The 17,564-nt window shown below is 33.1% G+C and overlaps 1 protein-coding gene across 1 annotated transcript in view; it reads left to right on the top strand.

Moving 5' to 3' along the window:
- The window catches only part of LOC106108955 (hemicentin-2-like), a 48,285-nt gene that overhangs the window by 8,055 nt on the left and 22,666 nt on the right, over nt 1-17,564 (top strand). The window contains exons 2-3 of the mRNA XM_013290326.1: nt 10,282-10,461; nt 16,463-16,595. Coding sequence (XP_013145780.1) covers nt 10,371-10,461; nt 16,463-16,595 — 224 coding nt within the window. The 5' untranslated portion in view covers nt 10,282-10,370. The remainder of the gene's footprint in view (nt 1-10,281; nt 10,462-16,462; nt 16,596-17,564) is intronic.

Genomic DNA, 17,564 nt, shown 5'->3' with positions numbered 1-17,564 from the left:
TCTTTAAAGACTAGAATCGTTTGGAAATTTTTAAATGAGACGCGATGGGGACGTATAGTGAGCTGGTGATGAAAATGTTTACTTCGTTTGAGTATTACCAAAAAGTTGGCACTAACTGGAGATTAGTGTTACACGCGTACTACTCTTTGATACTTTATATTGACAAAGTTGGAGCAAGTTTTCACTATTTAGTCCGACCCATTTTGTTTTCTTAACGGCTTTGACGTATAAAAGTTTGTTTATTGCCACTAAACTAGGGCGTAATATGGCACATAAAATGAATGACAAAGTTGAGTAAAACCTTTTTTTACTGACAATATTTCCGTCTGTTAATGTATGCGCGGTGGGACTGAGGTCGTTGTAAATAAGAAGAGTAAACTTGAGGTATTCCAGCCGTGAAACTGTGGGTATTTTTTACGGCCGCATAGAGATTAATATATGATTGTAAGATGTTTCAAATTAAACGCTTCTACAGCTATTATAGTGTGTCTAAATAATTTAGATTAGTTTGAAAATTCATTTCAAATTTAGTAGGGATGGGTTGTGTAATCAGTCATGAATCTTATCGATTTTCGATTTTTATTCTTATAGAAGTTAGAATCGATAGATTTATAGTAATAACTTATGAAAAAAAACACTGTTTTCTCAAATTAATAATGACCATAACAAATAATGAGAGTAAATAAATGTTTCTTACTACTACAGATGTACGTAATCGAATTGGATTTCGCTATTATTTCTGTCATCGCCAAATTCCCTACACTATAATCAATGCTAGAATTATCCTCTAAATTAGTTAATAAGAAAATAATTATTTTAGTTGAGTTCGATAATTATAAACCGAATATCGATAGTTCAAAATTGTCCGCTTCGTGTTTGTTTCGTCACTACGATACCTGTCTATTAAGTATGGCATTTACCTTCACACAAAGAATTCGATACTTCATATGCGTCATTTATCAAACTAATCTATCTTATTTAGACACACTATAATTGAGTCTCTCTTTGATTACATGGAGGTGCACACTACTCGATTGTTATTTGTGCAACTAAACAGTTGAATGGGCTGCGAAACAATCGACAATCAGACAACAGTTGTGCGATAGTTTATTCAAAGATGAGAGCCCGCTCCTTGTTTAATTTATAAAATTCATTTGTTTTTCTGGCACAAGCTAACTAAATATATTTTACGCAAAATAATGTAACACGTGTAAAAAATCACTCCAATAACCTCAGTATATGCGCGCTATATTCGAACCCGTAAACCATGTGAGTTTATAGCCCTACACACAGAGTAAAGGTTATCACTCATTTGCCAACGAAGCACAATTATTCCATTCAAGTGAACTTGAGATATACATTTCTAAGAAAAAAAAACCATTAATAATAATTAACAACATCAATAACGATTATGTCCGTCTAGCTTCGTCGTCAGTCGAGTTAAAGAACCGGCGCACGATTGGGAGTAGTTTTTATGCCGCCGCGTCGTAGACTCTTTCTGCCGTATTGTTAGATGAGCTACAACCTTTAGAGGGCATGTAGGGCGGAGTGCTGACTGCCGACTAAACGTGATTGACACTCATTACTTTCAGCTTACACGGAAAAAGCGTTACTTCGGGATATTTATACCATCCTAGGCTTGGATAATTGTTGGCTACCGAATACATTTTTGTACAATCACAACAGACAATTCTTTTTTAATAATACGCAGATGCTGTTACGTAATGTTTAAAATGTTAGACTACAATATTTTTAAACGTATAACTCACTTATAATAGCGGTAACTTTTTATTTTAACATAATAAAAGTAAATTCAATCAAAGGGAGACATCTAACTTTTGTAGTTTCATTACCCTAAGAGCGGGCGCACGCCTTTGACTAAACAGTTGTGCGATTGTCGATTGTTTCGCAGTCAATTCAACTGTTTAGTCGCACAACTAAAAATCGAGTTCGCACCTCTATGTAAGCTCATAGGAATGATAGCGAGACTAAGTTGTGGTACAATCTAGTTTCAGCTATGCGTATACTCTAAAGCTAATATATATTTGAAATTCTTCGTGTTAGAATCTATATTAAGAAGTGTTAAAGCGAGTCAAAACAAACGTTTATCTCCGGACATAGGCTAGGGTAGACGCCACGTCCTTTTCTTTAGGAAGGGATGAGGAAAAATTCCCACATACCCAGTGTGTCTTTCCCCAAGACAACTGGGATACGTAACGCATTCCCCATCTTAAAAAGGCTTGTAACCGTTACATTTTTTAATATTAAAAAACTAGTTCCATAGTTTACCTTTCCGACACAATACAATCTCAATCTTACACATTCTGGTGCATGGTTAAGTTGGAAACATTAATCTTCAAACCAATAATAGACGTAATTTATAGATCCCAATCCTAACAGAGCTTTTGTGGTTCGAGTCGTGAGATATCCCCCCTCCCGTATCTCCCTACGGTTGTCCCCTCCCCCGGTTGAGTCGGGCGTTCATCGCGGGTGGCAAAGTCGGGCAATGTTTCACAGTCTATCTCAAGATTGTTACCTTGTTAGCCTTTTCAAAGGCGACGGATATTTGTATAGTGTTTAAGCTTCGCGTTTTAAATATAATATTATTTTGGTGCGTTAAATTGCGTTTATGTTTTGTTTTCTTTGGTTTAAAATCTGTTAAGCTTGTTTCTTCAGAATTAGTAATAACCTATTTGGAAATTTGATTATGTTTTATTTTGTTTTTTAGTTGTACTAATTGGAAGTAATCTATAAGCTAGGTAATATTTTAAAACTGTTTCTAATTTCAATTTCGTTTGCGCAGTTTTATTAATTACCAACCCGCAGTGCAGCGTGGTTGACTATGGCGTAATCACCTCTTACTTACGGTAGACTCCGGGGACTTATAGTGAGCTGGTGATGATGATGATGATGAATTTCATTAAAAAAGTATACAAATTTTGCGCTACATTACAATAAAAAATACCCACACTAATTATAATATATTACCAAACTAATGTTATAGTTGCTTATAATATCCATTAGGATTTTAAAAATAAACACTACTTGTCACTTAAGTGTATACTATTATAATAAAGCGTAAACTCACACTTCTTTGTTGCCTAAGATGTCGGTAATTACAGCATATTTTTGAATAATTCTTTCTTCAATAAAAGGCCCAACACTTACGTCACGCTTTAGGTTACATGTTTTCACACCATTAAACTTAGTGGGTAAATAGTTTGGATATAAACCCTAATGGGGGAAAGAGACCATAAGTTGCTGACAAAATCAAGGAAGCAAGACTGACAAGGTTAGTCATGTTATGTCCTTTTGACACATGTAAACAATAAAATAAAATTTTCATAATTCTATGCGGATGAAGTCGCGTGGGAATAGCTAGTCGTGTAATATTTAGTTATCTGTAACACTGAAATAATCATTAGTATAATTGTATTTGATAACAATGTTGAACACGACTCTAGGGGCCTTTAATTAGAACAATTTTGTATTATGCGTCTCCCCTTGATAATAGAATCAAACAATTGTTAAATAGGTTTTCTAAGTTTATTAAAATGTTCACATTTTAGGCTAATTACAATAGATTAATATTCAGAGTTGCTTAATCTAATCATATATTAGAAAAATGAGAAAATTGCATTTTTGTATCTATACTATTATAATAAAGCGTAAACACACTTCTTTGTTGCCTAAGATGTCAGCAATTACAGAATATTTTTGAATAACTATTTTTTTAATAAAAAGCCCTACACTTACGTCACGCTTTAGGCTATATATTTCACACCATTAAACTTAGGGGGTAAATATTTTGGATGAAAACCCTAATGTGGGAAAGAGACCATAAGTTGTTGCCAACATCAAGGAAGCAAGATTGTCAAGTTTTACATCATGTCAGGTCATTTTGACATTTGCAATTGACAATTTGACAAATGTGAACAAGAAAATGCTTTTTTTATAATTGTATGCGGATGAAGTCGCAAGGGAACAGCTAGTTAACTAATAAACTCAAGTACTACTGGAATATCTAAAATTCTTTCACCATTAGAAATCTACATCAGTAATTTAGCTATTAAATAATGCCTATCCAAGATATCCGTTAGCGGTGAAACGAGCTTTTCTAGCAAAGATTAATTACAAGACAAATACATGAAAAATGTGCTTAAGCGAAGCTTTACTAACACCAAATTTCCGTCTGTCACTCTAAGGATCGCTAGGTAGACTCTGAGAGTAAATTAATTACGATTAAATTACACTAAGGAACTATTTACACTACTATTTAATTACACTAAAATATGTATTCAAAGCCCGTATTCGTCTTTCTGTTTTTTCGAAATTATGTCATAACATAAATCTACATAGCAGAGTTCAGAAAACAAATTATTCTAAGATACAAAAAGCTTTATTACATAGCCAAAAATAAATCCAGTGTCGGGGGAGTTTCTCAATTTCATAAAGTTGTACTTTCGTAACTGTTCCATTAAAATTGATCGTTAACTGAAAACTTTTTTCAAACATAAACCAACGGATGATTTTAACGAATTTTCGGTCTCGATAACCTTTTTATGAGTTTTATTAATACTTGATTGTTTTAAAGCCGTGGAAGTGGACGTTAAGAATAACACCATTAAAATTCACTGCTTTTAAATTATCTATAAATTTTAAAAAAGCTTTTACGGCACTTTTCATAATTAAAAAACGGTACAAAATTATAAATTAACCTATATCAGTAAAGCTATTTTGTTATTGTTAATAAAATTTTCAGCCAATAGCATTTCGTTGTCATTCAAGACACTCGGAAGATAATAAGAAACTAGCTGTTCCCGTGCGGCTTCATCCGCATGAAATTATGAAAATTTTATTTTATCGTTTGCATTTGTCAAATTATCAATAGCAAATGTCAAAAGGACATGACATGACAAACCTTGTCAATTTTGCTTCCTTGATGTTGGCAGTAACTTATGGTCTGTTTCCCACATTAGGGTTTTTATCCAAAATATTTACCCCCTAAGTTTAATGGCGTGAAAATATATAACCTAAAGCATGACGTAAGAGTAGGGCTTTTTATTAAATAAAGAATTATTCAAAAACATGCTGTAATTGCTGACATCTTAGGCAACAAAGAAGTGTGTGTTTACGCTTTATTATAATAGTATAGATGTAAATAAAAACATTAAGTTTTTATATTGTCGTGCGGTTGCCGTACGGGAACATCTAGTGTATCAAGAAAAAAATAAACGACACATCAGTGTAATACTACGGTTATATTTAATTGCCTTTTAAGTGGTTTCTATGGTTCACATTAAAACTTAATACTTACGAATTCTCAGGATATCCAAAATTACAATAAACATCATAAACGACTTCCAATTATAATAAACCCAATGATAGTTTCACACGAGGGAACTGTGAGGCAGAGCAGTACTTGAATACAGTATATCTAATGTTGTACGCCCAATTAGCCTAACTACCTTGACATATGTTGAATATGCTGCCGTCTCTTTCTTTCTTTTGATAAATAGAGGCTCTATCTCTTTCTAGCTTCTTTCCTATACGGTGGTGAGTTTTTTTGTTCCTTTCTTTTTAATTTGATATAAAACTTGTCAGTCGCTCATGTCTTTTGGCACCAAATCCTTTCAATTTATTTGATGTTCATATAGGATTTTTAATACTTTTTTTAATTACTAGCCTAGTATTAAAAAAAACACAAGGATTAGATGATGGCAAGGGAGACGATGATAAAATGTTTTAGAAAATAATTAAATAAAAGAATTTAACATGGATAAAATTGAGTTTTTTATACGAGTCACGAAGTTATCTATAGTTTCTGTCAAAACTTGTAAAGTCTCTGAGAGATTAAAACAATAGCAGTACTGCTCTGCGTCATTGTTCTGTCCTCGTGTAAAACCATAATCAAATATTCCGAGCTAATTATATTCGATTGAGATGTACAGGTTAGCCAGGTTATCGATTTATATTTTTTCCAACTCTAGTCTTAATTGCTTTAAGCCGGAAATCTCCTCTGTTAACTAGTTTAATAACCAGTTTCCTGTTCGTTGGCTTAACTTGACTTTTTGGTATCACCCCAATTTATTCTTATCTGCGCCAGTCGCTTCTATCAATTCCTATTTTATCTTGATTCAATATACGTTTGTCATTGTAAAATGTACTTTAATGTGAACGTAATAAGGTGCATAAATAATTGGAATAGTTTAAATTGCTCACATATTTCAATTGTAAAAGTCCAATGAAGTTGTATTTCGATTTGATTTAAGTTCTTTATTAGGTTACTCTTCTTTTGTTTTTTTTTAAGAGTTCTTTTGTTTTTTGATAATTTTGTCTCAATTTAATGGGTTTTTCAATCAATTTAATGTAATTAAAAAGAAAAGTCAATGACTTTATTCTATACTATTATAATAAAGCGTAAACACACACTTCTTTGTTGCCAAGATGTCGGCAATTACAGCATATTTTTAAATAATTCTTTTTTTAATGAAAAGCCCTACGCTAACGTCACGCTTTAGGCTATATATTTTCACGCTATTAAACTTAGGGGGTAAATATTTTCGATAAAAACCCTAATGTGAGAAAGAGACCATTAGTTGCTGCCAACATCAAGGAAGCAAAATTGCCATGGTTTGTTATCATGTCTGTCATTTTGACATTTGCATTTGAATTTGACAAATGTCATCAATAAAACTATTTTCATAAGTTTATGCGGATGAAGTCGCACGGGAACAGCTAGTGTAAAATAAATTAAAATGTCAGAATGTATCGTTAGATAGAAATGATTTAAGTCCACTTTTCACACCGTATTTGGAATAAAGTGACAGGTGTTAAGCCGTTTGACATATCTATGATCATGCGCATGATGGACTAGTTTAAGCCTACGTCTTCGTTTGTCTCACATTTATTTTCAACTAGCTGTTCCCGTGCGGCTTCATTCACATGAAATTATGTAAACTTTATTTTAATAGTTACATTAGTTAAATTCTTAATTGTAAATGTCGAAATTACCGTTACCATAATAACATAGTTCCTTAATGTTGACAGCTTGTAGTTTATTGTCTTTTCTCACATGAAGGTTTTTTCTAATTTATTTACACCCTAAGTTTTATAGCGTGAATATAAATAGTCTAAAGCGTGTCGTAAGTAACGCTTTTTTTTAAGAAAGAATTATTCAATAAGATGCTGTGATTGCTGACCTACGCCGCAAAGTAGTGTGTGTTTACGCTTTATTATATCGGTATAAAATAAATAAATCACATAAGAAACCTTCAAAATTAGTATTTCTCTACCAAAACTGCATCAAAAACCATTGCGTAGTTACAGATCTAAGCATAGAGACAGACAGACAGCGGGAAGATTTTGCTGTTTACAATGTATGTTAAAATTTGCATATAATATTTCCTTACACTATAAAATAGCTGTTCGCTTAATAACATAATTGTAATGATTTGCATAAACACCGCGAGGCATTTGCGAATAGACTCCGACTATATACTTATTTGCATGGACCACCCGTTTTAAGTTATCAAACTATATTTAGCTCGCGGCCTTGTGTGCATCCGTTTTATTTTTCTAATTAAAAATCTCTAGAACCTTCAAACACATTTTTATTTCAGATCACCGGGTGAAATAGATTTGTCGCACTATACATTTGTTGCGTGTCACTTTATGATATACTCACTGTTGCTCGCGACTTCGCCCGTTAAAAATAAAAAAACATAGTCTATGTTACTCACAGATAACGTAGCTTTTTAATGGTAAAAGAATTTTAGCAATCGACTTAATAGTTTTTAAGTTACTTAGATACATACAAAAATCTAAAAATTCAAATATTACCTCTCTTTATACGACATTTTCTTTGTGCATGCAGATTTTAGAAACAACCGATAGTAGCTACTGACCGGGCTAGTCATCCGTGTTTGACTATACAAGGATTGTGACACTCTTTTGATATTAGCAGAGCTATCCGGTGGTATAAAAATTTAGTTTAATTTATACCCGGGTCAAATAGCTTCGTCCGTCTGCACGTGTTGTGTGTACATCTTTATTACGAATTGAATCACGAAGACCCATCGTTATTTTGATACGGGTGCAATTGGCTCATTCTGATTGGCCTGGAAAGAGGCGATTTATTAAAGGTGTAAAGATTTAGTAGCTACGTTTACCGTGAAAGGATGATTGAATGATCTATTCAACGCGGTTTATTGCCGTGATGTGATATTTGTCACGGACAGATTGAGTACTTCAGTAGGTAACGAGTGATGTTGTAAAGGAATAGAATTAGGGTTTGTTATGAAGGTTTTTTTTAGATATTCTTTCTAATAAGAAATGCGAACGTTAAAAATTTTCAGCCGTGTACTATTTTCGAACACATTTAAAAATGTCCTATTGGTTTTAAAGTCGAGCACTGACAGATTCCTTTATTGTACTTTGTACTAACATTATAAACGCGAAAGTTTAAAAGTTTAGACTAATGGATGGGTGTTTGTTAGAGTTTGTAGCCTAAACGGCTGAACGGTATTCTATGAAATTTGTTACAGATGTAGAGGATATTCTGAAAGAACACATAGGGTAGTTGCTTTTGTTTTTTTTTTGATTTTGATTCGCGGGTGAAAGCTTGTACATATTTACTAGTTCCCTATCTAATATTGTTCTTATTTATGTTAAGAGTATAATAAACAACTTAAAAGGCTTGTCTAAAACCACATATACCAAAGCGATAACTAGCGAAGCCACAAAATAAACGTTCGGTTACAACTACCGCTTTCTCGGCAGGATCTTAGTGATGTATTGCTAAGGCTTTCAAGGATCCGGGAAGGATGTATGTGTGCGGTTTGTCACGAACTTGCAAGATCCCACGATATCTTAAGGGGTTGAAAGTTTGAATTTTTTAAATTAACGTAACGGTTTTTTTAATGGTGAAATACAAGAGTAAGAAGTTATCTATATTTATTTGTATAGCGTAAATATTTAGAAATAAAATTATTTTGAACTAGCTTTCGCCCGGAACTCCGTCCGCGTGGAATTAAAAAAAAACAAAAGTAAGTAGCCTATGTGTTCTTCCAGACTATTCTCTACATCTATACCAAATTTCATTGAAATCCGTTTAGCCGTTTAGGCTACAAACTCTAACAAACATCCATTCATCCATCCATTCATCTAAACTTTCACATTTATAATATTATAAGTAAGATGGAGACATGTGTATTGGCAAAATATAGAAAAAGACATAGATGACATCGACAATGTGTTCTAATTTCAAATAATTTAAATTCTTCCTTTTTTCTAATGGCTTGAGTCTTAAAACATGTAAAAACTCCTTGAACATTATTTGTGAATTATGTTTGTGGTATATGGTGGCAATTAAATTACTTTCAATTATTTTTTTTATTTTTTACTAGTTGTTCGCGTATTCGTCCACGTGGAATTAAGATATAGTAAAAACGTAGCCTATGTTACTTACCGATAATGTAGCTTTTTAATGGTGAAATAATTTTTGAAGTCGATCGAGTAGTTTTTGAGGTATTTCAATACATACAAAAATACAAATCTTTCCTCTTTATTATATAGATTAAAGAAACAATGTATTCTCATGCTAAAAATGCTAAACTAAAAAAATAAAAAGCTTCGAAAAAGCACTCTTTTATTCCTAGTCCAGTGTGCGATTACCTTTATAAAGCCACGTTTATCCTCTTTCCGGATAATTAGACATTACTTACACAACATGTCTGCTATCAAAGTACTGCACGAGTAACTTCAAGTTTGCCAAGCTCATAGCTTAGTGATGCTTGTAACGTTAAGCGATTTATCGAGTTTTTTTATTATTTTCTTAACTTTTTCACCCTATTTAGTGATACACTAACAATCTTAATGTTAAAAACTGACTGTTGCTCGCGACTTCGTTTGTCGTGAAATCAAAAAATAGTAAAAACCGTAGTCCATGTTACTGACTGATATCGTAGCTTCTTAATGGTGAACCTTTTTTAAATCGTTCCAGTAGTTTTTGAGTCATTCAATACATATAAAAATCTAAACCTTTCCCCTTTATAATATTAGTATAGAGTATAGATGTGAAAGCTTGTATGGATAGATGTTTGTTGGAGTTTGTAGCATAAACGGATTGGAACGGACGGAACAGCCTAACGGATCTTATTGAAATTTAGCATAGGATAATTTGGACGAACACATAGGCTACTAATCCCGAAATAGGTACGATTGCTGTGGCATACAAAATATTTTTTTTTAATTTAATAACATTTCTTTTTTTTATTTCAGATGTGCATTCGGAATCGAGTTAAGGATGTGAATAATGAGTGATATCGATATTCTGCCGCGATAACCATAGTGATGTGCTGGTGTCGACAATGATTGTGTCTCGTACGCAACTAGTGTTGTTCTGTGCGCTGTTACATTATCGAGTCGAGAGTCAACAGGAGGTGCTTATTGAAGAATCATGTAAGTACAATATAATTATTTTTGTGGAGTCCTAATAGTTGGAATTGTAGAGCGGGCGCACACATGTAAGTCAACTATCGCACGACTGTTGTGTGACTGTCGATTGTCGATTGTTTCGTCCATTTTATTATTTTTATTATTATTTTTTTTTATTTTACTCAAAGCTGTGAACGCTATTAAATTACAACCGACCATATATTTAAATATGTAACGTTTAAACTACAAATATAATTACGTCTGATTAGCGAAGTGCTTAACATTCGTTTCAGAATTCGACCGTAAATCTTATTATGTGTAGTGTATCCATTGTAATAAAATATCTTGCCATTAGCTTGCGATCGAAAAAGATATATATTTCTATGTAAATACAGACATTACGTAAGTTACCATAGTGATCGATGACGTAACGGGAGATACCGGAGTGCCGTAACATCCATTACGCGATAAGCAACTTGTGTTCACACAAATATTGATTTAGTGCGCCGAGACGACAGATTGTGTGATAAAAAATTTACTTGTCCCCTCTGTTGTTTCTTACTCTATGGTAGTTTTATTCAATTCCGCTTGCTTTTTGCCACCGTATATTTTAGAATACTCTGCAAATTAATTGTTCAGATGGCTAGCTTTCGCCCGCGATTTCATCCGCGTGGAATTGGTGATTTAAAAAAAAAACAAAAATATGTGACTATGTGTTCTTTCAGGCTATCTTCCACATCTATGTCAAATTTCATTTAGATCATTTCAGCCGTTTAGGTTACAAATTACATATTTAAACAAACATCCATCCATCTATGTTATACCGCAATTCTAATATTACTAGCTTTCTCCCGCGACTGTTCGTGTGGAATTAAAAAAACAAAAGTAAGTAGCCTGTGTTTTTTTCCATTTTACAACTATGGCTAAATCCATCGAGATCCGTTCAGCTGTTTAGGCTACAAACTCTAACATCTATAATATTTATAATATAGTAAGAATACGGTGGATGTGTACATTCACTCGTAAACATTACCCTCCTAATAGTCGGGCAAAACGGCGTGAGAATTGCATAACATAAAGCATTAATGCACATAAACGCTCACCGTCTATATCGGATGCCGTTACATTTCACACGTAATGTTTGAGAACGCTGTTTGATGTGTTAGCGCTCTTAACACTCGCTTTGATTACGCTTTTCTTTGATATAGGTCAATACGTACTGTCAAGGAAATGATTTATAAAAAAATATTAAACGTTCCATTTGTAGCTCCAGCCGATTGCAGACTTTATCTGCCGATAGTTTAGACAGGGCATACTCAAGGCAATCTTATTAAATCAAATCGGTTAATAACCTCTATATATACTGATTAATCACCCAATTATTAACCTATTTAGTAGTTTACGATCATCCACTTGCTATTATCTCTTACGCAGGGTGGCCACAGTGCTGCTCTATCAGCGGTCATATCTGAATCCACTCTTTTCTTAAGCATAACCTTTTTCACATAATCCATCCATACTTTCTTTGGTCTTCCTCTACCTTTGTAGCCACACATTCAATCTTAACACTTTTAGGTTTATGTCCCCATCGTTAGAAGAATCGTCAACCGATCTAGAAGTCTATAGTTGACGCATTCAAGCTAAAATATATTTGAGACATTCTCCTATAGTAAATGTAACTTGCATGCATATCTATAAATATAAGATTACTTAGAAGCGGCCGTCTCCATTTAACTGGATTCGTACTATTTTATTTAACTTATCGAGAAAACTTGTACAAACAAGTTACTAGGAATAATCGCATATAAATATGGAAATAGAGATAAGTTTGTTTACAATGTTGTTACTATCTAATAGGGACGATCGTAAAAATGTTATCGAAACGTAGTTACATATAGTTTTTAACTCATATTATACTAATATTATAATTGTGAAAGTTTAGATGGATGTTTGTTAGAGTCTGTAGCCTAAACTGCTGAACGGATCTCAATGAAATTTGGTATAGATGTAGAGGTTAGTCTGGAAGAACATATAGGCTACTTTGTATTGTTTTTTAATTACCACACAAACGGAGTTGTGGACGAAAGCTAATTATTTTAATAAAATAGAGTCAACTAAAGCAGAGTTATTTTCATAGGTCATATTTACTTCATCGTTTAACAATGTAACATTAAAACGTCGGAAATATAAAGTTTTTTTTTTCAAAACTATTCTAACAATATCGATTGAGTTTTGTTATACTTTTAAGTTAGTGAACTCTTTTTGTATTTAAATACAGATTGTTACAAATTATTACGAAACATATAGATTTTTCATACCGATGAATTCGATTAACACATGTTTGAAGGTCATATCGAATCATTTTATCGATGTTTTGAAGCAGTTCACATCACTATTAAGTTAAAATTGATGCAAGTTTGCCTTATATGCTCACCTGTTCCTTTTTTAATATTTTAAATGCAATATAAAACGTGTTTGTTTTTAAAAAGGTATTCAAGACATCCTCGATATGGTAATTGAAATTTAACGCGCCATGCTCCTTAGCTAAATGTTAGTGGAAACACACCTTTAGAATGTGTCGTAAAAAATTAGTACTGTGATATCGACTCGCCTGATGTAAAGACCTGAAGAAAATTTTCATATATCTCGTAGAAACTGCGTTACAAAATATATACCTTATAAGAAGGGGTGGAACGGGAAAGGGACTAAAATTGGGCCTCCGGCACCACACTCATCAGGCGAAACGCGGAATTGCTTCCACTTCACGCCTGTCTTCTGTATGGTCGTAGTATTACACCGGACGAGCCGACCGATATAAATACAAATACATATACTTCATACGATTGTAACTTTTAAATTGCATCACCGCCAGATTTCCTAACTGTACATAGCGTTAAACTCTCTAAGCGAGTAAATATTCGATAAGTACATACGTTATCTGAACTATGCTAGCGATCTAGGTTAGATAACTAGAACTTGAGGCAAAGCTTTTGAACTTTGAAAGCTCAGCTAACGCGGTAACGACTTAAAGTACAGTCTAAGTAACTTTAGGTGTCAGTATCCGGAATATTTGTAATGTTATGAAACTTACAATAAAACAATCTTATAAATGCGAAAGTTTAGATGGATGGATGTTTGTTAGTTTGTAGCCTAAACGGCTGAACGGATCTTGATGAAATATGGCAGAAACGTAGCGAAAAATCTGGAAAAGAGATAGGCTACTTACTTTTGTTTTTTTTTTTTTAATTTCACGCGAACGGAATCGCAGGCGAAAGCTAGTTATTCGATAATTTTAGTATTTACAATTAAACAACAATATGTAGCCTGATTAGAGGCACTGCTATTGGTTAGTTCTGTCCATAGACATTAAAAAAATAAAGACTAGACATAGGGACATATTTTTCACCGGTAACTTCTTTGTTGGGTAATACCTCAATGTTAAAGACACGCCGAGACGATTCTCCGTGTTTGAATTATTTGTTTGTTTATTATTTTGACTATCGGACACCTGGTAGCTAGTGAGATGTGAAAAATGTTTTAAGTGAAGTCTCTTTGGTTCTGTTGATAAACATCTAAAATTAGCTAAAGTATAAAAACTTTTTTAACAACAGAGGGCGCTAATGAGCTATTAATTTTTTACTAATTAAAGCTGTAAATTGAACCTTAAAACCTAATAACATTAAAGTCTAAATTAAATAAATCGTGAAAAAAGATTTAGAGAATGGTATTATTTTATTGAAAACTAGCTGTTCTCGTGCGATTTCATCAGCATAAAATTGTTTTATTATTTACATGTGTCAAATTGTCAATTGCAAATGTCAAAATGACATGACATGACAAACCATAGCAACCTTGCTTCCTTGATGTTGGCAGCAACTTATGGTCTCCTTCCCACATTAGGGTTTTTATCCAAAATATTCACCCCCTAAGTTTAATGGCGTTAAAATATATAGTCAAGCGTGACGCAAGTGTAGGGATTTTTATTAAAAAAATAATTATTTAAAAATATGCTGTAATTGCTGACATCTTAGGCAACAAAGAAGTGTGTGTTTTCGCTTTATTATACAATATTAGTATAGTCGAAAGCAATTTAATGCACTTAACTTTAGCATCCTACTGTACCACAAATTTAATTAACTTAGTGTGGTTACTAAATGGCAAATATCAAAATTTTACGGTGACATGGTACTTAGCTATACTGACGGTAACATTCCAATTTCACAAAATCTTTTGAAAAGTTATAAGATTGCCTTTAATATTTTATGTTGAAATGAAACGAAATACAAAAGAAGTTTTTACTGCGACATAAGTTTTGTGCTATTGTGTTCACATATTATCAACGGAGCGGATCGATTTGGGGTTATAGGACGTTGTTCCTTTGACTATAGAGACACGGACTAAGCATTATTCTACTAAATTCTGCCATTCGTTGGTGCACACAACAATTTACGTATGAAAACCTGTCTGACACCTGTCTGACTGTCCTGTGATTTCTTCTCTGTGATCTTAAAATTAATAAAAAATACAGCCTATGTTACTCACAGATAAATTACCTTTCTAGTGGTAAAATAATTTTTAAAATAGGCCCAGTAGTTTTTACGTAAATCGAATACATACAAAAATACAAATATTTCCTTTTTAAAATATTAGTATAGATATAGATATATCAATTGTTACTTATTTGCGATCGTTTGACAGATCCTGTCTCTTAAATGTCAAAGTCTGCGAATGTCTTTGTATTTGCCGAACACATTAAAATTGCTTGCTCACAAAGGATTAGGTGACTTTTGTGTGTGAGTTCGTTGTTACCAAAGGGAGCATTACAAATCAATCTATTATTTTTCTTTTATATTAAAAATTTATTTTGAATACATCGTTTTTATTTTCCATAGTGTATAATAAATCTGGCAATGTTTTTAAATTATGTCTTATAGTTTAGGCTACGTAAGCAAAGGAAGCAAAAAGACCCCAAATTACGTCACGCGATTTTGAACTTAATTATTTGACTACGGCGTAGTCTTTGACTCCAAAAATAGCACAAAAAAATGGGACGCACCTGTAAGCACTACCTTTCGGATAAAAAAGAATTATCAAAATCGGTCCACCAGCGGCGGAGTTATGCCGTAACACAGATAAAAATAAAATAAAAAAAATATAGACGAATTAAGTACCTCCTTCTTTTGGGAAGTCGGTCAAAAAAAAGGAAGGTATATATGTTTTTTTTTGCGAAATTTCTGTCTACCCTATTAAGGACTGTCGACTGTACTGAGTTCTTACCTTCTTTATATTAATAAAATTACATTGAAAAGGTACATGATATATGTTTTGAAGGATCAGTACTTGAGAGTTGGCAACTTTTGGTTAAGTGAGGTCTGACCTTTTCGAGTGCAATATGAAATCATTTGACATGAATCAGGAAATGTTTGAGTGACTTGAAAATGGCAATAAATTGACTGTCGTCGGATATTTTGTAAGTATACTATGTCTGCTATAAGAGAAGCAGTAAGTAGATTCTAGAAAGACATTAAGAAATACATATACTAGATATAGAAAACATTTTTTCATCGGTAACTTCTTTGAAAGGTACGCTAGTTGTCAAGTTTAGTGCCACGTGACGGTATTGACATGTTATAAAACATTTAAAAAAAAATTATAGTTATAAAATAAAGTAAGTGTCGCAAAATAAAACACAAAATATATATATTATTTAATGACACCTATTGCCAATTAATTTCAATACATTAATTATATTGACATGTGGTTTTGAGGCTATCAATAGATTGCATTAGTAAGATTATTTGAAAAATGTCTTAAATGAAGTGTAAATGCCTCCTCTAGATATTTGTATCTCTTTGCTAAAGAGATATATCTTCTAATGAACGATGAACACATTAAACTTTTTATAAATAAATGTGTCACCACTCTCAAAGTTCAGAGACTAGATATTAAGAGTGAGTTGACCTTACTTGAGGTTTATTGACTTCACACATCTTTATATGTGTTGAATATTCATGTCTTGTTTCAGTGGAAGTGGAGTCTGTCCAGGGGCCGACAGGAGGGCGCGTGGAGTTACCCTGTGACGTCAGCCCCGCGCTCGCCGCGGACCGTGTCGGGCTCGTCATCTGGTACAAGCAGGGACATGAAACACCTATTTATTCGTAAGTAATTGTAAAAAAATATTTTATTGTTTACACTTGTCAAATTCTCAATTGCAAAAGTCAAAATTAATAATAACCTTGCTTTCTTAATTTTGGCAGCTTGTTGTTTATAGTCCCTTACCTAAATGTAGATTTTTTTAATTTATTTACGCGTAGGGCTTTTTATTAAAGACAGAATTATTCAAAAATACGCTGTATTTGCTGACATCCTACGCCACTAAGTATTATGTATACGCTTTATTATATTAGTATAGAAGTATAGATAAAATAAAGATAGAAGTATAGAGGGGAGGCTGAAAACCAGCGCGACCTTCAGTGACAAGCTGGAGGCTGCATCAGCTGAGCCTTTTCCTTTTGGCCAAGAATTTTTATCTTTATTTTTATTTCAGTAATATAAATTGTAAGTTGTGTTCTTTTAATTTTTGTTTGGTCAATAAATAGTGTTTTATTATTTATTTATTTAAACCTTACAGATGTAGTTTTGAAAAATATTTGTTTTGATCTCTTTATGTTGCTGAATAATTAAGTTTATTGTGATTAAATGTTGTGGAACATTCTAAAGAGGTTATAAAAGTTCTAGCTGAAGGTCTTTAATTGTTATTTTATTGTAGAAACTATGTTTGAATAACAGTGAGAAAGTTATGATAACCGTCTAGTTAGAAGTCATCTCAGCCATATTAGTACCAGTTTTTCGAGGTTTACACTTGGTCAGTGGTCCAGTTGGTCAGTAGCATTTAATAACTGGAGTGTCTACTGTCTACTGGCACAGTGTCCACATTGTGTGGCACGCTCACAGCCCGTGAGTTCATAAAATGTATAACTGGTCGTCACAACTATCCAACTGAACTGCCCAGGGCGCTAGACATAAAGGGAAGTCACACCCCCCCCTTCATCGTATAAGTTTGTATTGTAGTTTAGGGCTGTAGTAGAAATCTTGCCCAAAGCGTTGGTAATGTTAAAACCGGTCCT

Source organism: Papilio polytes, unplaced genomic scaffold, assembly GCF_000836215.1.
Source record: "Papilio polytes unplaced genomic scaffold, Ppol_1.0 DF821400.1, whole genome shotgun sequence".
NCBI lineage: Eukaryota > Metazoa > Arthropoda > Insecta > Lepidoptera > Papilionidae > Papilio > Papilio polytes.
This window is presented reverse-complemented; position numbering and strand designations above follow the sequence as displayed.